General features: G+C 46.2%; 1 protein-coding gene across 1 annotated transcript; it reads left to right on the top strand.

Annotated features, from left to right (window-relative positions):
- Positions 1-505: 505 nt before the first annotated feature.
- ZBTB45 (zinc finger and BTB domain containing 45) lies at positions 506-21,533 on the top strand. Its single transcript, XM_077250442.1, has 3 exons — positions 506-1,250; positions 4,221-5,825; positions 19,375-21,533. Exons 2-3 carry the CDS (start codon positions 4,238-4,240, stop codon positions 19,626-19,628), a joined length of 1,842 nt encoding a protein of 613 aa, XP_077106557.1. The 5' UTR covers positions 506-1,250; positions 4,221-4,237; the 3' UTR covers positions 19,629-21,533.
- Positions 21,534-22,201: the final 668 nt, after the last annotated feature.

Below are 22,201 nucleotides of genomic sequence, written 5' to 3'. Positions count from 1 at the left end.
ACACGTCTGGAGGGCCCGTGTACACGTCTGGAGAGCGGTGGGCCCGTGTACACGTCTGGAGAGCGGCGGGCCCGTGTACACGTCTGGAGAGCGGCGGGCCCGTGTACACGTCTGGAGAGCGGCGGGCCCGTGTACACGTCTGGAGAGCGGCGGGCCCGTGTACACGTCTGGAGAGCGGCGGGCCCGTGTACACGTCTGGAGGGCGGCGGGCCCGTGTACACGTCTGGAGGGCGGCGGACCCGTGTACACGTCTGGAGGGCGGCGGGCCCGTGTACATGTCTGGAGGGCGGCGGGCCCGTGTACACGTCTGGAGAGCGGTGGGCCCATGTACACGTCTGGAGGGCAGTGGGCCCGTGTACACGTCTGGAGAGCGGTGGGCCCATGTACACGTCTGGAGAGCGGTGGGCCCATGTACACGTCTGGAGAGCGGTGGGCCCATGTACACGTCTGGAGAGCGGTGGGCCCATGTACACGTCTGGAGGGCGGTGGGCCCGTGTACACGTCTGGAGAGCGGTGGGCCCGTGTACACGTCTGGAGAGCGGTGGGCCCGTGTACACGTCTGGACTCTGGAGACTCTTATTGTAACCACCAAGCACTGAGCTTTTCAGGCAATCATCAGAAGCCATGGGGGCCCATCACTATCAGGGATCAGTGTCCCTGGCTGTGAGGGTCTTAGCTGGCGCCTGACAGGAATCTCAGCGAGATTCTCACACTCCTGGATTGCATTATTTTGCGGAGCAGTCCGTCCAGGTCACAGAAGAAAGGTAATGGCTGCTGACAGTCACACATACATATTTATCACACTGGGGCCATGTCTGCACACACCGCCAGGTGCACAGTATGGCGGCTTGCCCTGCTGTGCACACACTGAGGGTGAGCGCGGACATGCTGCTCACACACCGATCAGGCACAAGCATCAGCCCCGCCCTCCTAGACTGCCCTGTGTCTGCTCAGATAATAGAACAGAGAATTGCGATCTTTGTTCCTGTAAATAAAGTTATTTTGTGTCTGGCTGGTGAGACATACTGCGCATGCGCTAGAGAGCCGCCTGGCCCCGCTGCTGCTGCCGTTTTGTTCCCAGAGGCGCCGCTCTTCTGTGCGGACTACAAGTCAGAGACTGGCGGCCCCGGAGAGCTCCCCGTCCTCCTCCCCGCCGCAGCGGAATCCCGGAGGGCAGCGGGCCCCGTGCAGGAACATCCTGACTAGTGCCAGGAGCGAGAACGCGCGGCTGCGCGCCCCCGGGAGAGCCGGTGAGTAGCGTTGTATACGGCAGCTGCTCTGGTGCTTCATACTGAGGTATATAATAATGGCGCCCATAGGAGGACGGCCACTAGACCCCAGCAGCACCCCTGACCCTAAACCGCATTTCTCCTATACAGGACGATGGTCTCTCATTAACCCCGCACAGTGACAGCCCCGCATGCTCAGCATGCACTACAAGTGTCAGACTGGCCGCCCTGTAGTAGCAGGAAAAGGGGCGAGATGTGACCAAACGTAACGCCTGTCCTGGGGGGTAAAGAGATTTAAAAAATTGACGTCGTGTTTGTAAAATCCGGTGCCATCGATTCTGCGGATTTCATCCAGACTCCACGATTTTCAGTGTCCGCAGGGTTTACATGTAGCGAAATCCACAGAGGAAGATTCCCTGCCGCTCCCCCACTGACCTACAGGTCCGGTGACCGTACGGTACAGTCTCCCAAATGTCCTGCACCCCCAGTGTGCCCCACAACGTGACCCTCTCCAAATACACTGTGCCCACACTGCATGTGTCCACTGGCCTGGGTGATGTATGGCTGCAGGGATCCGTGTGTGTATGCAATGTGTGTGTACAATAGGAGGGGGTTGTGTGTATGTATGTATGTACATATATATAATCCCCCCCCCATTACAATAGTCAATGTATACATTAGGATGGGTGTGTGTATATAATTTATCCCCTCCTATATACATTACAAAGTGTATACAGTAGGAGGTGGTTCTGTACTCTGTCTATGTATATAATATTTTACACAACCCCCTCCTATATACAGTACTCAGTGCATACAATAGGAGGTTATGTACTGTGTGTATGTGTATGTATGTATGTGTATATATATATATATATATAAATACATACACACACACACACACACACAACCCCCTCCTACATACATTGCTCAGTGTATACAGCAGAAGGAGGTCCTGTACTGTGTGCATATGTGCGTGTGTGTATATATATATATATATACACACACACACACACACACACACACACACACACACACACACACACACACACCCCTCCTATATACAGTACTCAGTGTATAGAATAGGAGGGGGTTGTGTGTATATATAAACATGCTGGCATGTATTTATATATACACATAGCTCTACAGGATGGACCTTCCACCCAGTTATTACTTTCATGCTGTGCTGCTGGTGTAGGGAGTGCCCTCCTAATTACTGGTTAGTCTGTATGTCTTTTTTTTTTTTTTTTTTTTTTTTTTAATTTTATATCTGTATCCTTTGTAATCCTGGCATGAAGTAATTAATGTGCAGTGTAATCTGCTGTTACACATTGGCCCCATTCATCAAAGCTTTTACTTTCAAAAGTGTCGTAAAAACTTTGAAAAGTCAAAAAATGTTGGTGCCGTTCAGAGATGCGACAAGTTTTTGATACTTTTGGCAATTTTACGCCTGTTGCTTCAAGCACTGCCGAAATGGGCTGAATAGGAGCGTGACACCACAGCTCATCTTATTCATGATGTACTGTGGCGTTCCAGTACCTGACACGAGTGAGATTTGTGGCGTGGAGCACTGAGCCGCACACCACTCGTCAGGCGGTCCAGATTCATACAGACAGATGCACCTCTTCATGAATGAGCGGCTGACTCCACCGCACCTCTCATCAAGTTCAGAAAGAACATTGTGGTTCTCCATGAATCTGGGTTAATATTATTATTATTATTATGGTGCTGATAGATGGCAAAACAAGCAGGTGGGAAGTATATAAATGATTGGACACATCCCTATGCACCCAGCTCGTGCTTGGTTTGATCAGTCATTCTTTGCTGACAGTCCCTCGAACAATGAATTTGATTAGGAAAAAGTTGATAAATGTGTAATAATTTGCCACCTTTCCACGTAACCTACACCGTAAGATAGGTGTCCTTCACATTGGCATTATAATAGGGAAACCTACCAATAACAACTCACACCTAGAGCATGCTGCATATTGAAAATAATGCTATGAACCCCCAAATCAATAAGAAAGCAGTACAAGTGTAGGGTGTTTCACATTTGACTTTCCGCTAACAAAATATATTTTGTTTTTGAATTACATCTCCATTAAAGTGAATGAGGCTCCACAGCAATAACCTGTGAATAGGTGTGGCACTATTTTGAGAAGAAAAACAAAAAACAGCCATGGCTTTAATACTGGACAATCCTTTAATTTTGTATTTCTAATGAAATTCTAAAACATGTCCTATGGACGGTCCTTGAAAAATTAGACGTAGAGGACCTTTTGTTTTTTAAACTCGGTACCTCTTCCAAATGGAGCTGCTCCAGAGTCTGGAACAGTCTTTTTTTTTTTTTTTTTTTTTTCTTTTTTTCTGTGCACCTCTGTTCCAAAGTTACAACCCCCTCCCCCTCATAAAGTGTGTCCGATATGAAAATTTTCCCTTGTAGTCAGTCAGTGTTTGCTTTTTCTACTCTATGGCGATGGTCCATAAACAGTTGCATCCTATAGAGAGAAGGTCATAGCTTCATAAAAAAAAAAGAAGAAAATATTGCTTATTGGAATCTTTTTTTAGCCTGTTAACAAATTTGGGAGACCTCCCCCCCCCCCCCCCCCCCCCAAAAAAAAAAAAAAAAAAAAAAAAAATTGTTGTCACATTTAAGGGGATGAGACACTGGCATGAATTTTTGTTGCTTGGGACAAAACTTTGGAACTCAGGGGCACTGAATAAAAAAAATGGATCCAGAACCAGTGGAACAGTGACAATTGGTGAAGGTAAGAGAAAAAAAAAAAAAGGTCCAGTGAAAGGTCCACTTAGCCAAAACCCTGGTCTGTTGTAGTACGGTAAAGAACTAATAAACTAATGTTCCACATGGATATGCTTTTATCTTGAGGTGTTCTCTTGATCTCTAGAGAATTTTCTCATTGGATAACTTGGGGATTTCTTTTGTATTGAAACTTGTTCTTTTTTTTTTTTTTTTTTTTTCTCTCCTTCAAATAGCAAACTACGCTTCAGGAATGATGGCAGATGCAGTTCACTACATCCACCTTCAGAACTTCAGTAAGTCTCTCTTGGAGACACTGAACGCTCAACGTCTTGGAGGTCATTTCTGCGATGTCACCGTGCACATCCACGATGCCACCCTGCGTGCCCATCGCTGTGTCCTTGCTGCGGGGAGCCCTTTCTTTCATGACAAGCTTCTTCTGGGTTACTCTGAGATTGAGGTCCCACCAGTTGTTCCCACCCAGGTGGTTCAGCAGCTAGTGGAGTTTATGTACAGCGGGTCACTGGTGGTTGCCCAGTCTGAAGCACTGCAGATTCTGACGGCTGCCAGTATCTTACAGATTAAGACGGTGATTGATGAGTGCACGCAGATCATATCTCAGAGCAGAGCAAACAAACCCGTGTCTATTGGTGGATCGATGGCATCTTGTGGACCACAAAGTAGGTCTTCCATCAACAAAATACAAGAGCAGCCCATCAAGGAGGGTGACTGCCCATCAGCCATTGGTGTGAGAGACTCCACTTGTTCTTTACAGTCTTCCTTGAGGTCTAATGAGTTAGAGATGATCTCACAAATGGGACCCGTCAGTGAAACGCCAAAATTACTGTGTGCTTCCGAAGTGCGGTACAAATTGAGGGACATGTTATCGTCACAGCAGCGACAGCTTCCGGAGGTGAGAGAGATGGCGCCTGAAGTTGAGCACGTGTCCGATGGCGAAAGCATATCCACTGCTTACTTACCGCAAGCTGAAGCTCCACAGAGTTGTCACAGCCGCAAGCAGCGTCAGCCCGTGCGCCTCCAGCTCTCTGATTCCGTCCCAGTCATCATAAAGGATGAGGACGATGATGACGAAGAGATTGAAGAGAACAATGGCAAAGAGGAGACTGAAGATGAGAAGGGCGGTATTGTGTTCAGTGAATGCAGTGGAGCCTTCACCAGCTGCGGAGAAAACGATAAAAGCGGAAGCCCTGACGACAAAGTGCAAAACGCCAGCAGTGGAAGGAAAGACTCCACAGGGCAGATGGAGTTTTCTTCTGAGGGGCAGGATTTCTTCTCCAACCAAGATGTGTTTTCCGAATCCTTTATACCGCCATGGCAGAATGAAGAGAACCTGTCAGAAGGAGCCAGGGAGAGTTCAATAGATAACACTGAGAAGTTCCGCTCTGATTGTAGTTTGGATGGCTCCAGCTTGAGAAATTTGGCTGTGGTTGCCAGTTCTGACTTCAAGCCAAATCCACCCTTTAATGCAAGAGTTGTTGAATCTAGAGGACTGCCGTTCGTGGCTTCTGTCCTACCCAGAGACCTTAAGAACTCTGTCTCAGCTGGGGTGGCGACCGGTTCACCCAGCATCTTCCAGTTCCACTTGACTCATCCTAACCAAAATCCGGCAGGAGTCACGCAGGGCTTTTTCAGCGTCCAGCAAGATGGAGCAAGCAATGTGGTACAAATGAACTCTAATATGGTCCCAGGAAATTTGCAAAATGACCAGACACCACGTCCTGGACCTTCCCGTAACCCGGAGCCTTCCTATGTGTGCAGTCACTGCCAGAAAACCTTTAGTTCACGGAAAAATTATACCAAACACATGTTCATCCATTCTGGTAAGGATTTCATCAGTTATGAAGCAAATTCTGTTGGGAATATGCTCTCCATATTCCTGTCCACAAAGGGTTATTATAGTAGATATATGCTGATAAACTGGAAGCAGTGTTAGGCCGGTGTCACACTTGCGAGTGCAGTGCGAGAAACTCGCATCAATACCCGCACTACTGCCGGCACTCGGGACCGAAGCGTTCAGCTGCATAGAAATACACGCAGCCCCACACTCCGGTCCTGAATGCTGGCGGCAGTGTCAGGTATTGATGCGAGTTTCTCGCATTGCACTCGCAAGTGTGACATCGTCCTTATAGTAATAATCACATACGTGGCAGTGTTATAGCAGTTACATATTCTACTACTTAGAGGCCATTATTATAGTAGTTATATTTATACATAGGGGGCAGTATTGTAGTGATTTATATTCTTGTACATAGGAGCAGTATTATAGTAGTTGTATTCTTGTATATAGCAGTATTATAGTAGTTGCATTCTCGTACATAGGGGGCGGTATTATAGTGGTTACAGTGAAGGATATATGTGTTTGATTCCTTTCTGATTTTGTAAGTTTGCCCACTGACAGAGACATGAACAGTCTATAATTTTAAGGGTAGGTTAATTTTAACATTGAGAGAGAGAATATCAGAAATAAAATCCAGAAAATCACATTATATAAATTATATAAATTTATTTGCATTTTGCAGTGATAAATAAGTATTTGATCCCTCTGGCAAACAAGACTTAATACTTGGTAAAATCCTTGTTGGCAAGCACTGCAGTAAGACGTTTTTTTGTAGTTGATGATGAGGTTTGCGCACATGTCAGGAGGACTTTTGGTCCACTCCTCTTTGCAGATCATCTCTAAATCATTAAGATTTTGAGGCTGTCGCTTGGCAATTCGGAGCTTCAACTCCCTCCATAAGTTTTCTATGGGATTAAGGTCTGGAGACTGGCTAGGCCACTCCATGACTTCAATGTGCTTCTTTTTGAGCCACTCCTTTGTTGTCATGGCTGTGTGTTTTGGGTCATTGTCTTGTTGGAAGACCCAGCCACGACCCATTTTCAATGTTCTGGTGGAGGGAAGGAGGTTGTCACTCAGGATTTTACGGTACATGGCTCCATCCATTCTCCCATTGATGCAGTGAAGTAGTCCTGTGCCCTTAGCAGAGAAACACCCCCACAACATAATGTTTCCACCTCCATGCTTGACAGTGGGGATTGTGTTTTTTGGGTCATAGGCAGCATTTCTCTTCCTCCAAACACGGCGAGTTGAGTTAATGCCAAAGACCTCAATTTTTGTATCATCTGACCACAGCACTTTCTCCCAATCACTCATAGAATCATCCAGGTGTTCATTGGCAAACTTCAGATGGGCCTGCACATGTGCCTTCTTGAGCAGGGGGACCTTGCGGGCGCTGCAGGATTTTAAACCTTTACGGCGTAATGTGTTACCAATGGTCTTCTTGGTGACTGTGCTCCCAGCTGGCTTGAGGTCATTAACGAGTTCCCCCCGTGTAGTTTTAGGCTGATCTCACCTTCCTCATGATCAAGGATACCCCACGAGGTGAGATTTTGCATGGTGCCCCAGATCAATGTCGATTGACAGTCATTTTGTATTTCTTCCATTTTCTTACTATTGCACCAACAGTTGTCTCCTTCTCACCCAGCGTCTTACTTATGGTTTTGTAGCACATTCCAGCTTTGTACAGTCTATGATCTTGTCCCGAACATCTTTATAAAGCTCTTTGGTCTTGCCCATGTTGTAGAGGTGAGAGTCTGTGGACAGGAATCTACTATATAATTGTCTAAGGGTCACTTCCGTCTGTCTGTCCTTCTGTCTGTCTGTCGCGGTTATTCGTTCACTGATTGGTATCGCCAGCTGCCTGTCATGGCTGCCGCGACCAATCAGCGACGCGCACAGTCCGGAAGAAAATGGCCGCTCCTTACTCCCTGCACTCACTGCCCGGCGCCCGCATACACCCCTCCGCTCACCGCTCACACAGGGTTAATGCCGGCGGTAACGGGCCGCGGGTAACGCACTCCGTTACCGCTGCTATTAACCCTGTGTGACCAAGTTTTTTACTATTGACGCAGCCTATGCAGCGCCAATAGTAAAACATCTAATGTTAAAAATAATAAAAAAAATTAAAAATTATTATATACTCACCTATGCTGCCTTTTCCGCTCCTCGCGATGCAACCGGCACGTTCCGTTGGCACGGATGGTCTGGCAGAAGGACCTGCCATGACGTCACGGTCATGTGACCGCGACGTCATCGCAAGTCCTGCGCGGAAAGGACCTGCCGTGACGTCACGGTCATGTGACCGCAACGTCATCACAGGCCCTGCGCGAGCAGGACCTGCCATGACGTCACGGTCATGTGACCGCGACGTCATCACAGGCCCTGCGCGCCTGTGCGAGCAGGCTGGGACCGGAAGCTGCCGCCTGTACCTCGCACAGGTGACACAAATACAAGTATGGTGAGTGTGTTAGAACTACAAGGGGCCCTCGGATCGGAAGGCGAGTGTTTATTTTTTATTTTTTAACCTGTGAAATACGTGGCTGGCCAATATACTATGTGGCTGGGCAATATACTACGTGGCTCTGTGCTGTATACTACGTCGCTGGGCACTATACTACGTCGCTGGGCACTATACTACGTGGCTCTGTGCTGAATACTGCGTCACTGGGCAATATACTGCGTCACTGGGCAATATACTGCGTGGCTGGGCAATATACTACGTGGCTCTGTGCTATATACTACGGGGCTGGGCTATATACTACATGGCTGGGCTATATACTGCGTGGCTGGGCAATATGCTATGTGGCTGACCAATATACTATGTGGGCTGTGCTATATACTACGTGGACATGCATATTCTAGAATACCCGATGCGTTAGAATCTGGCCACCATCTAGTCTTTTATAAAGGTGACTATGTAAGACAGCTGTCTTTAATGCAGGTAACGAGTTGATTAGGAGCATCTAACTGGTCTGTAGGGGCCAGAACTCTTAATGGTTGGTAGGGGATCAAATACTTATTTCTCATTGCAAATACAGTAAATATAATTTATACAGCGTGATTTTCTGGATTTTATTTTTGATATTCTATCACTCAATGTTAAAGTTAACCTACCCTTAAAATTATAGACTGTTCATGTCTTTGTTAGTGGGTAAACTTATAAAATCAGCAAGGGATCAAATACTTATTTCCTTCACTGCATATTCTTTTACATAGGGGCAGTATTATAGTAGTTATATTCTTGTACATAGGGGCAGTATTAGGGTATGTGCACACGTTCAGGTTTTTCCGCGTTTTTTTCGTGATAAAAACTCATTAAAAACGCATGCATTCTATCATTTAGAATGCATTCTGCATGTTTTGTGCACATGGTGTGTTTTTTTCCGCGAAAAAAACGCATCGCGGTAAAAAAAGCAGCATGTTCATTAATTTTGCGGATTTTCCGCGTTTTTCCCACAATTCTATGCATTTGAAAAAAACGCACAAACAATGCATGCGGATTTCTGGCAGAAATATCCGGTTTTTGTCAGGAAAATTTCTGCTAGAAATCCTGACGTGTGCACATAGCCTGATAGTAGCTATATTCTTGTACATAGGAGCAGTATTAGGCTGTGTGCACACTTTGCGGAGTCCTCTGCGGGTTCTCCCGCAGCGGAATTGATAAATCTGCAGGGCAAAACCGCTGCGGTTATCCCTGCAGATTTATTGCGGTTTGTTTTGCGATTTCCGCTGCGGGATTACTCCTATACTATTGATGCTGCATATGCAGCATCAATAGTAATGTTAAAAATAATAAAAATTGGTTATACTCACCCTCTGATGTCCGGATCTCCTCGGCGCTGCACGCGGCGCTCCGGTTCCAAAGATGCTGTGCCGAGAAGGACCTTCGTGACGTCACGGTCATGTGACCGCGGCGTCATCACGGTCATGTGACCGCGATGTCACCGCAGGTCCTGCTCGCACAGCAACCCAGACCGGACGGCCGCGTGCAGCGCTGAGAGGTGAGTATAGCCTCATTTTTTATTTTAATTCTTTTTTTTTTTTACACTATTTATGCTTCCCAGGGCCTGGAGGAGAGTCTCCTCTCCTCCACCCCGGGTAGCAACCGCACATTATCTGCTTACTTCCCGCATCGTGGGCACAGCCCCATGCGGGAAGTAAGCGGGTCAATGCATTTCTATGGGTGCAGAATCGCTGCGATTCTGCACAAAGAAGTGACATGCTGCGGGTTGTAAACCGCTGCGTTTCTGCGCGTTTTTTCCCGCAGCATGTGCACTGCGGTTTGCGGTTTCCATAGGGTTTACATGTTAATGTAAACGCTATGGAAACTGCTGCGGACCCGCAGCATCAAAATCGCCGAGGATCCGTGGTAAAAACCGCAAAGTGTGAACATGGCCTTATAGTAGTTATATTCCTGTACATATAGGCAGTATTATAGTAGTTATATTCTTGTACATGGGGGCAGTATTATAGTAGTTATATTCCTGTACATAGGGAGCAGTATTATAGTAGTTATATTCTTGTACATAGGTAGCAGTAATATAGTAGTTATATTCTTGTACATAGGAGTAGTATTATAGTTGTTATATTCTTGTACATAGGGAGCAGTATTATAGTAGTTAGATTCTTGTACATAGGGAGCAGTATTATAGTAGTTATATTCTTGTACATAGGGAGCAGTATTATAGTAGTTAGATTCTTGTACATAGGGAGCAGTATTGTAGGGTATTTGATTCTTGTAGATGTGGAAGGGAATCTTTAAACTTTATGTATTTTCTCTGTGACTTGGGAATATTTTCTGCGCCATTACTATGACATCTGTCTGTAAATCATTGATAGACACTTGGGTGTGCTGTGTACAGGGAAGCACTGTACAGTAATTATTTGTGAGGATTATAGTGGTTTATATCCATGGTATACCGTCACGTGCGGGTCCTGGCAGGTGTAGGTTGTGTATGGTGTGGCAGGGGCTAGCTGTTCTCTTGGCAGCTGTCTTGTCTGTGATTGTCTTCTCTATGTTTATCCTTCAGGATCATTTTTCTCTTCTTTTTAGACTTTGACTTTCTTATTTAGGACGTGGCTTAAATGCCAGTTTAGAACTGAAATAGCAGACGCGGTCATTGTATATAAGTTGCCTGTTAAGTGTTACTACCGCCCTTAGACTGGTGTCACCTACTGCTCTTCTGTAGAGACCTGCTTATAGGGCTGTTCTGTAAAGCACATAAATTACTACTGAATTTGGAAATCCTCCCTTTCTCCCTGCATTTTGGGATGTTCGGTTCAGATTGCTGTAAATTTGCAGCTTCTAGTTCTTGATTGCAACTGTCTATTCTTCGAAGCTTTGTGTCCTATTATGATTTGGGGAGGTTTCTAACAAAAAAAAAGCTGGACATCGAGTGCTGTATGAAGAATTGTTGTTCTTTTGGTAATTACAGGGGTTCAATAGTTGTCTGAGCCCACTCATAGTGGAGAGTCTTAACTAGCATATCAGTGAGCTGGTGAATCTTCTGAGATCTACTTCTTTGAGAACAGCGCATCCTTCCTCCGGCAAGCAGAGCGCTCAACGCTTATTTATACACTCCTCCAACTGTATTACTATGCAAATATGGCAGCTGCGATAAGAAAGATCAGTATAAAGAAGTGCTCTCATCAGGGGAAGGATTACCAGAGTCTTGTCCAGCTTCTATGTGTAGCAGGATCATCTGAAAGTGCCGTGGGCTTGGGGGAGGACCTGCCTCCTCAGGTGTGGTGGGCTTGGGGGGAGGACCCGCCTCCTCGGGTGCCGCGGCCTTGGGGGGAGGACCCACCTCCTCGGGTGTGGTGGGCTTGGGGGGAGGACCCGCCTCCTCGGGTGTCGCGTGCTTGGGGGAGGACCCGCCCCATTGTTTTTTTTGTTTGTTTTGTTTTTTTTATCTCCATGATATTGTAAGAGTAACTGCAAACAGTGCAGGCAGCACAAATTCTTTTTTGTGGTAATTGAGAAAAGAGCCAGATTAAACATGTATACTATGGGATTGCAGTTCTGGTATATTTCTAATTTGCCCTTAATAGCTGCTCTTGATGGAGCTAAGTGCATAGACCACATCAGCATAACAAGACGTTTAAAATGTGGTTAACCCTAAAGTCTAAAGATATTTAAAAAATCCCCAATAATTTATTCATTTCCCCCGCCTTCCTTTTTGTGCTGCTGCACAGGTCCCTTGTCTCACTCCTTGCTTCCTCTTCTGGCAGGGGCGGTGCATTACAGCTGCAGCTATAAAGTGGGCACAGGAGTGACCTTATATTGCTCCTGCAGCGATTACCCGTGCTCTCAAGCTACCCAATTAGTAACGTAATGTCCAGCAGCTTGCTAAGCTTGTGGTTGGTATCTTAGGGTACCGTCTCACATTGGCACTTTGATCGCTACGACGGTACGCTCCGTGACGTTCCAGCGATATCCATACGATATCGCTGTGTCTGACACGCAGCGGCGATCAGGGACCCCGCTGAGAATCGTACGTCGTAGCAGATCGTTTGAAACTTTATTTCGTCGCTGGATCTCCCGCTGTCATCGCGATGCGTTTGCTTGTAACCAGGGTAAACATCGGGTTACTAAGTGCAGGGCCGCACTTAGTAACCCGATGTTTACCCTGGTTACCATCGTAAATGTAAAAAAAAAAAAACAGTACATACTCACATTCCGGTGTCCGTCAGGTCCCCGGCCGTCTGCTTCCCTGCACTGACTGTGAGCGCCGGCCGTAAAGTGAAAGCAGAGCACAGCGGTGACGTCACCGCTCTGCTTTGGCCGGCGCTTACACAGGATGCAGGAGGAGTGCAGGGAAGCGGACGCCGGGCACCGGAATGTGAGTATGTGTTTTTTTTATTTTACGTTTACGCTGGTAACCAGGGTAAACATCGGGTTACTAAGCGCGGCCCTGCGCTTAGTAACCCGATGTTTACCCTGGTTACCCGGGGACTTCGGCATCATTGGTCGCTGGAGAGCTGTCTGTGTGACAACTCCCCAGCGACCACACAACGACTTAAGGCCCCGTCTCATAGCGAGATCGCTAGCGAGATCGCTGCTGAGTCACAAGTTTTGTGACGCAACAGCGACCTCAGTAGCGATCTCGCTATGTGTGACACGTACCAGCGATCAGGCCCCTGCTGCGAGATCGCTGGTCGTGTCAGAATGGCCTGGACCTTTTTTTGATCGTTGAGGTCCCGCTGACATCGCTGAATCGGTGTGTGTGACACCGATCCAGCGATGTCTTCACTGGTAACCAGGGTAAACATCGGGTTACTAAGCGCAGGGCCGCGCTTAGTAACCCGATGTTTACCCTGGTTACCAGCGTAAATGTAAAAAAAAACAAACAGTACATACTCACCATCTGTTGCCCGTCAGGTCCCTTGGCGTCTGCTTCCTGCTCTGACTGAGCCGCCGTAAAGTGAGAGCACAGCAGTGACGTCACCGCTGCGCTCTGCTCTCACTGTACGGCACTCAGAGCAGGAAGCAGACGGCAAGGGACCTGACGGGCAACAGATGGTGAGTATGTACTGTTTGTTTTTTTTTACATTCACGCTGGTAACCAGGGTAAACATCGGGTTACTAAGCGCGGCCCTGCGCTTAGTAACCCGATGTTTACCCTGGTTACCCGGGTGCTGCAGGGGGACTTCGGCATCATTGAAGACAGTTTCAACGATGCCGAAGTCGTTCCCCTGATCGTTGGTCGCTGGAGAGAGCTGTCTGTGTGACAGCTCCCCAGCGACCACACAGCGACGCTGCAGCGATCAGCATCGTTGTCTGTATTGCTGCAGCGTCGCTGTGTGAGACGGGGCCTTTACCAACGATCACGGCCAGGTCGTATCGCTGGTCGTGATCGTTGGTAAATCGTTTTGTGTAACGGTACCCTTAGGCAATTACAGTTTATGCTATTGTCCAGAGTGTTGTACAGGGCCAACACTGATGCTTTATCTCTGTATACTATTGCTACTGTGTGCTGAAGGAGCCATTTTCTTGGTGTCTGATATGTAAGCAGTGCACACAAAGTTTCCAGCTGTCAGCCCTGTGCAGCATAAGAGACAGTGATAAGCAGCCCATAATTGTGCTTACTGAAAAGATAAAACCTAGAGTTATAACCCTAAAGTTTATTACAGGCTGGCCCCTGATAAGAGGCGGTGCAGCAGCTATGACGTGCAAAGTAAAGGCGCTAGGGATTAGCGTAGAGAGATTCACATCTTGTCAGAGCTACACTTGGGGAGTATTTTTTTTTTTTTTTTTTTTCTGTTTTGCTACATGCAGCCTTCTGCATTGTTACACTTTTTTTTTTTTTTTTTAAATACAGGTACCCATTTTAACCCCCAACTGAGGTCTCCTTTATTTGACTGGGAGCCTATGCCTATATTTAGTACTTCTGGTGCCAAAGGCCGAATGCGTTCATGTAGTGAGATGTGAATAGTTTTTAAGATGAAGATCATGCTGGTGATCCAAACATGTCCTGTACACATGAAAAAGTCATGATCGCTACAAAGAAAAGGCAACTGTTCTTAAAAGCTCTTTACACTCTTTTGCTTTAGTATTTTTGCAGAAAATGAGGTGCGATGCCCACCCGCCACGTTGTGTCCCGATATGGAGGTGGCCACTATGCCAAGTAAATCCATTCCTTTACCTCTATCCCCATTTAATATGGTGTGACAGAATCCCTAAGGGCATTGAACGTCATCACAAGCCCTGTTCTCAGGGCAGTCAGTCATAAGCCATGTAAGCGGGGACAAGGAGTAGACAGCCGGACATTGCCCGGCAGTGTGTCCTCTGTGACGAGTCGGCGTTCAAGCTCATTTAGACCTAGCAAATTGGGATACGTGGGACACCCTTGGGGACCACAGGAACAGAACGATCAGTTAAATTATTTGGTTAGGTTGGCAAAAAAGACTCCCAATAAATTCAGAGCGGAGGGTCACAGGTTCTTAATATTTCCTGTAGAGTAAGCAAGTAAGTAAACGGTTACATAATGGGCTCTCTGAACTGAAAGAATGTCCAAAAGTAAGTTTATCCCAGACTGAACCCAAAGCCAGGGAATCAACAGTGCCTTGCGAAAGTATTCGGCCCCCTGGAACTTTTCAACCTTTTCCCACATATCATGCTTCAAACCTTAAGATACCAAATGTAAATTTTTGGTGAAGAATCAACAAGTGGAACACAACTGTGAAGTTAAACGAAATTTATTGGTTATTTTAAATTTTTATGGAAATTAAAAAACTGAAAAGTGTGGCGTGCAATATTATTCGGCCTCTTTACTTTCAGTGCAGCAAACTCTCTCCAGAAGTTCATTGTGGATCTCTGAATGATCCAGTGTTGTCCTAAATGCCTAATGATGATAAATATAATCCACCTGAGTGTAATCAAGTCTCCGTATAAATGCACCTGCTCTGTGATAGTCTCAGGGTTCTGTTTGAAGCACAGAGAGCATCATGAAGACCAAGGAACACAACAGGCAGGTCCGTGATACTGTTGTGGAGAAGTTTAAAGCCGGATTTGGATACTAAATGATTTCCAAAACTTTAAACATCCCAAGGAGCACTGTGCAAGCGATCATATTGAAATGGAAGGAGTAGCATACCACTGCAAATCTACCAAGACCCGGCCGTCCCTCTAAACATTCATCTCAAACAAGGAGAAGACTGATCAGAGACACAGCCAAGAGGTCCATGATCACTCAGGATGAACTGCAGAGATCTACAGCTGAGGTGGGACAGTCTGTCCATAGGACATCAATCAGTCGTACACTGCACAAATCTGGCCTTTATGGAAGAGTGGCAAGAAGAAAGCCATTTCTCAAAGATATCCATAAAAAGTGTCATTTAAAGTTGGCAACAAACCACCTGGGAGACACACCAAACATGTGGAAGAAAATGCTCTGGTCAGATGAAACTAAAATCGAACTTTTTGGCAACAGTGCCAGACGATGTGTTTGGGGTAAAGGCAACACAGCTCATCACCCTGAACACACCATCCCCACTGTCAAACATGGTGGCAGCATCATGGTTTGGGCCTGCTTTTCTTCAGCAGGGACAGGGAAGATGGTTAAAATTGATGGGAAGATGGATGGAGCCAAATACAGAACCATTCTTGAAGAAAACCTGTTGGAGTCTGCAAAAGACCTGAGACTGGGACGGAGATTTGTCTTCCAACAAGACAATGATCCCAAACATAAAGCAAAATCTACACTGGAATGGTTCACAAATAAACATATCCAGGTGTTAGAATGGCCAAGTCTAAGTCCAGACCTCAATCCAATCGAGAATCTGTGGAAAGAGCTGAAAACTGCTGTTCACAAACGATCTCCATCAAACCTCACTGAGCTCAAGCTGTTTGCCAAGGAAGAATGGGCAAGAATTTCAGTCTCTTGATGTACAAAACTGATAGAGACATACCCAAGCAACTTGCAGCTGTAATCGCAGCAAAAGGTGGAACAACAAAGTATTAAGTTAAAGGGGCCGAATAATATTGTACGCCCCACTTTTCAGTTTTTGATTTTCCACAAAAATGTAAAATAACCAATAAATTTCATTCAACTTCACAATTGTGTTCCACTTGTTGATTCTTCACCAAAAATGTACATTTGGTATCTTTGTTTGAAGCATGATATGTGGGAAAAGGTTGAAAAGTTCCAGGGGGCCAAATACTTTAGCAAGGAGCTCTCTCTCGCTCTCTCTCGCTCTCTCTCGCTCTCTCTCGCTCTCTCTCGCTCTCTCTCGCTCTCTCTCGCTCTCTCTCGCTCTCTCTCGCTCTCTCTCGCTCTCTCTCGCTCTCTCTCGCGCTCTCGCGCTCTCTCGCGCTCTCTCTCGCGCTCTCTCTCGCGCTCTCGCGCGCTCTCTCGCGCTCTCTCGCGCTCTCTCTCTCGCGCTCTCTCTCTCGCGCTCTCTCTCTCGCGCTCTCTCTCTCGCGCTCTCTCTCTCGCGCTCTCTCTCTCGCGCTCTCTCTCTCGCGCTCTCTCTCTCGCGCTCTCTCTCTCGCGCTCTCTCTCTCGCGCTCTCTCTCTCGCGCTCTCTCTCTCGCGCGCGCTCTCTCGCGCTCTCTCTCGCGCGCTCTCTCTCGCGCTCTCTCTCGCGCTCTCTCTCTCGCGCTCTCTCTCTCGCGCTCTCTCTCTCGCGCTCTCTCTCTCGCGCTCTCTCTCTCGCGCTCTCTCTCGCGCGCTCTCTCTCGCGCGCTCTCTCTCGCGCGCTCTCTCTCGCGCTCTCTCTCTCTGCGCTCTCTCTCTCCTCGCTCTCTCTCTCTCTCTCGCGCTCTCTCTCTCTCTCGCGCTCTCTCTCTCTCTCGCGCTCTCTCTCTCTCTCGCGCTCTCTCTCTCTCTCGCGCTCTCTCTCTCTCTCGCCTCTCTCTCTCTCGCGCTCTCTCTCTCTCGCGCTCTCTCTCTCGCGCTCTCTCTCTCTCGCGCTCTCTCTCTCTCGCGCTCTCTCTCTCTCTCTCTCTCGCTCTCTCTCTCGCTCTCTCGCTCTCTCTCTCTCGCTCTCTCTCTCTCGCTCTCTCTCTCTCTCGCTCTCTCTCTCTCTCGCTCTCTCTCTCTCTCGCTCTCTCTCTCTCTCGCTCTCTCTCTCTCTCGCTCTCTCTCGCTCTCTCTCTCTCTCGCTCTCTCTCTCTCTCGCTCTCTCTCTCTCGCTCTCTCTCTCTCTCGCTCTCTCTCTCTCTCGCTCTCTCTCTCTCTCGCGCTCTCTCTCTCTCGCGCTCTCTCTCTCGCGCTCTCGCTCTCTCGCGCTCTCGCTCTCTCTCGCTCTCTCTCTCTCTCGCTCTCTCTCTCTCTCGCTCTCGCTCTCTCTCGCTCTCTCTCTCTCTCGCGGTTCAGTCTGGGATAAACTTAGTTTTGGACATTCTTTCAGTTCAGCGAGCCCATTATGTAACCGTTTATGGGAGCCTCTAAGAGACGCCTCGGGGTTTATACAGAGAGTGCAATAAATAATTCAGAGGGATAAACATCCTGAGTATATGGGGGCCAGCCGCCATACTTCATGCTAAACACGTCTAGTAAATTCCTTCCATTTACTCCTTCAGCTAGCAGCGGAAGTTTTGATTAAGTTGCTAGAGAACCTAAATGTTTATAAGATGCTCCCTGAGAGATCAGGCTATAGGAGCTCTATCTGGAATACCGGAACAAAGAGAGGAACGGTATGAACCATGTTCTTTTTGAGCATGGGAGGTTTATTCTCTGGGTGCAGCCTGCAGTGTAAAGTATAGAGGTTTGCGTTCTGGTTGTCTTTATTGCTATTGTTTTTGTATTTTTTTTTTTTTTATTGTATCTTATTTGTTGCTGCTGAAAATTTGTAATTCTTGCTTCCCAATTGTGCAGTGAACCTCCCCATGTAGACTTGGGCCAGATTGACGCATTTCAAGACATTCATATCTTTGTAGCCAACAGCTTTTCCAAGTTTATGGTTTCATTAACTTAAAAGGAACCTGTCACATAAAAAAAAAAAATTATATTAACCTGCAGGTTAATGACATTCTGAAGCTGCCCCCTGACGAGTGGAAATGAACTTTTATTTTCCCCAGCAGCATTTGGGCTACAGTCATGGAGGTGCACGGTTATTTCTCTCTGCATGGTGTTCGGCTGCTGTAACTACAGCCCCTCACACCGCCGCACTGACGGACAGCAGCTTGGTATTACAGTCACCTCTCTATACACAGAGCGGTGACTCAGCCGGTGCTGCCCCGAGGCTGAAACCTGAATGCTACTGAAAGGAATAAAAGAATGTCATTCTCTTGGCTTAATCTTAATGAATTGGTCAGATAACCCCTTTTGGAATATAGTGGCTGCAGAGATTGTGCGGACCCCCCGACTAGTCACTAGGATGAGTGGACTGTGGAGTACTGCTGGGTAACATGGTTTTTCAGCTCCTGGCTGCTCTCCTCTACATCAATACACTGTCTATGGCCATTTGCCACCAGGTTTTTCCTACCCCATGTGAGAACAGCATGATGTAGGGTCATACATTCTCATTCCAGCAATGTCACTTACTTGATTTCTTGCTCAAATTTTGACAAAATCCCTGTTATATCTGCTGCAGATCTACCAATTGTCATAATGCTGAGTTCTGCTTCACCCCCCCCACTGATTGGCAGATTTCTGCCTATGCACAGTGTACACTGAAAGCTGCCAATCGGTGATGGGTGGGGTTATACAGAGCTCTTGACTATGGAGGACTACCTGGCAGAAGGGTTACTAGTCCGCTAATGATGATCTATTGACAAAACAGGGATTTTTACCAAAACTACAGCAAATAAAATAGTAAGTGACACATCGCTGGAATCGGGCTCTCTGTCCCTATATTAGGCTGCTCTGAGTAATTGGCAAAAACCTGGTGACGAATTCTCTTCAATACTTTTTTTTGTTTTAGTGAAAAGTAGCGGTCTCAGTTGGAAGCCTGCTAACCACCCATAACTTGAGATCTCTAATTGAGAAAAATGATAGTAGCCCTTTTATGTGTTTTTCCTCTCTGAAATTATGTAGATATTACCATTCACCAGAGACACTGAACTTTCTGCTTTTGCCTCCTCTTAGGTGAAAAGCCCCATCAATGTAGCATCTGCTGGAGATCCTTCTCACTACGGGATTACCTGCTCAAACACATGGTGACCCACACCGGCGTCCGTGCGTTCCAGTGCTCCATTTGCTGCAAGCGCTTCACCCAGAAGAGCTCCCTGAACGTGCACATGCGCACACATCGACCCGAGCGCTTCCAGTGCTGCTTCTGCAATAAGTACTTTTCCCACCGCACTCTACTAGAGCGACACATCGCCACTCACACCGCCTGATCTGTGACCCTCAGCCACCCAGTTTCACTTTCAATGTTTAGTCCCATGGGGCTTCTGTTTCCCAATGAGTGGAATTTTTCTTTTTTAGCCAGGGGCCAATGTTGCGGAGAGCCAAGTTTTGTTCACATTAATCATGTCCTGAAGCACTTGTTGTCCATGAGGTTAATCCAGAGGTTTGGTGAAATTTCAAAGCATTTAATTGCATGGAATCCAAAGGAGACTTCTTCAAAAAAGACACAATCCCACAAGCTGTACAATACAGCTTCACGTAGAAGTCATATATGGGAACATACGACAAGTGGTCTATATGCCAATAAACATGGAGAAACCTCACCCGACCTCATCCGGTCTGCTGGACCCTCATTCCAAGAAGAACATGTTCTACTGACCAGCAAACTTCTAGATATGAGCACTGAGGAATAACCGTTCCCTGCGGGAACATGAATTTGGCTGGTTTTTTTACACACTAGGGACCCATGCATTGGACAGTATTCTGTCAAGAGAATTGTCCTTAAATGGGTTCTTCAGGACCGTGGCTATAGGAACTTGAGCTATGAGATAAGTTAGTACATGCTTAGGACATACCTTGTCCCCACCATCTATTCCATGTGCTAGTGCATGGTCGGTCTCAGCCCAGGAGGCTGTATATTCTACTGCCATATGCTTCGGCATTGTAGGACTCCATGAAGGTTCTGGAGATGAAAGAAAAATGATGTCTTCGAAGGATGAGACGTCAGAACCAGAACATGGTTCCCATGGTTAGATCTATCTGATTTGGAGTAGCTCCTCGTATTACATTTATTGAGGTTCTATCAGCAAGAAGGTTAATAATGTCTCGTAGTACACAAGGTTACTATTAGAGGAAAGAAGACCAGGGACACACATACTTTTTTTTTTTTTCTAGTTTGTGCGTCTTGTATATAGCCTATTTAATCACCTTATATAATGTTTGTATTTATGACGATGTGTGACTCTGTGTCAGCCGTGTGTTATACGTGTGTACGTACATGTGTATTATCCCGTCACCTGCTTTTATGGAAGTTGCATCTATGGGATTTATATGAAACTTGTTGTGGCATGAACCTTAAAATATATATATATTTTTTTTTTTTTCTCTTAACTAAACTATCCTTAACACCAAAAAAACCAATTTTATTTCCCTGCCTTCTAGACCAGGAGGCAGTTTTAACCCCTTAAGCCCCGAGGGTGGTTTGCACGTTAATGACCGGGCCAATTTTTACAATTCTGACCACTGTCCCTTTATGAGGTTATAACTCTGGAACGCTTCAACGGATCTTGGCGATTCTGACATTGTTTTCTCGTGACATATTGTACTTCATGTTAGTGGTAAAATTTCTTCGATATAACTTGCGTTTATTTGTGAAAAAAAACGAATATTTGGCGAAAATTTTGAAAATTTCGCAATTTTCCAACTTTGAATTTTTATGCCCTTAAATCACAGACATATGTCACACAAAATACTTAATAAATAACATTTCCCACATGTCTACTTTACATCAGCACAATTTTGGAACCAAAATTTTTTTTTGTGACGGAGTTATAAGGGTTAAAAGTTGACCAGCAATTTCTCATTTTTACAACACCATTTTTTTTTAGGGACCACATCTCATTTGAAGTCATTTTGACGGGTCTATATGATAGAAAATACCCAAGTGTGACACCATTCTAAAAACTGCACCCCTCAAGGTACTCAAAACCACTTTCAAGAAGTTTATTAACCCTTCAGGTGTTTCACAGGAATTTTTGGAATGTTTAAATAAAAATGAACATTTAACTTTTTTTCACACAAAATTTATTTCAGCTCCAATTTGTTTTATTTTACCAAGGGTAACAGGAGAAAATAGACCCCAAAAGTTGTTGTACAATTTTTCCTGAGTACGCTGATACCCCATATGTGGGGGTAAACCACAGTTTGGGCGCATGGCAGAGCTTGGAAGCAAAGGAGCGCCATTTGACTTTTCAATGCAAAATTGACTGGAATTGAGATGGGACGCCATGTTGCATTTGGAGAGCCCCTGATGTGCCTAAACATTGAAACCCCCCACAAGTGACACCATTTTGGAAAGTAGACCCCCTAAGGAACTTATCTAGATGTGTGGTGAGCACTTTGACCCAACAAGTGCTTTACAGAAGTTTATAATGCAGAGCCGTAAAAATAAAAAATCATATTTTTTCACAAAAATTATCTTTTCACCCCCAATTTTTTATTTTCCCAAGGGTGAGAGAAGAAATTGGACCCCAAAAATTGTTGTGCAATTTGTCCTGAGTACGCTGATACCCCATATGTGGGTGTAAACCATTGTTTGGGCGCAGGGCAGAGCTCGGAAGGGAAGGAGCGCCATTTGACTTTTCAATGCAAAATTGACTGGAATTGAGATGGGACGCCATGTTGCATTTAGAGAGCCCTTGATGTGCCTAAACATTGAAACCCCTAACAAGTGACACCATTTTGGAAAGTAGACCCCCTAAGGAACTTATCTAGATGTGTGGTGAGCACTTTGACCCAACAAGTGCTTTACAGAAGTTTATAATGCAGAGCCGTAAAAATAAAA

Source organism: Ranitomeya variabilis, chromosome 4 (genome assembly GCF_051348905.1).
Source record: "Ranitomeya variabilis isolate aRanVar5 chromosome 4, aRanVar5.hap1, whole genome shotgun sequence".
NCBI classification, from domain to species: Eukaryota; Metazoa; Chordata; class Amphibia; order Anura; family Dendrobatidae; genus Ranitomeya; species Ranitomeya variabilis.
This window is presented reverse-complemented; position numbering and strand designations above follow the sequence as displayed.

What these genes read in the sequence shown, in the direction of transcription:
- ZBTB45 (XM_077250442.1), top strand. Translation starts at nt 4,238, where the DNA reads ATGATGGCAGATGCAGTTCACTACATCCACCTTCAGAACTTCAGTAAG. An exon ending in ACACATGTTCATCCATTCTG is followed by an intron (nt 5,826 to 19,374) that starts GTAAGGATTTCA and finishes GCCTCCTCTTAG; the next exon opens with GTGAAAAGCCCCATCAATGT.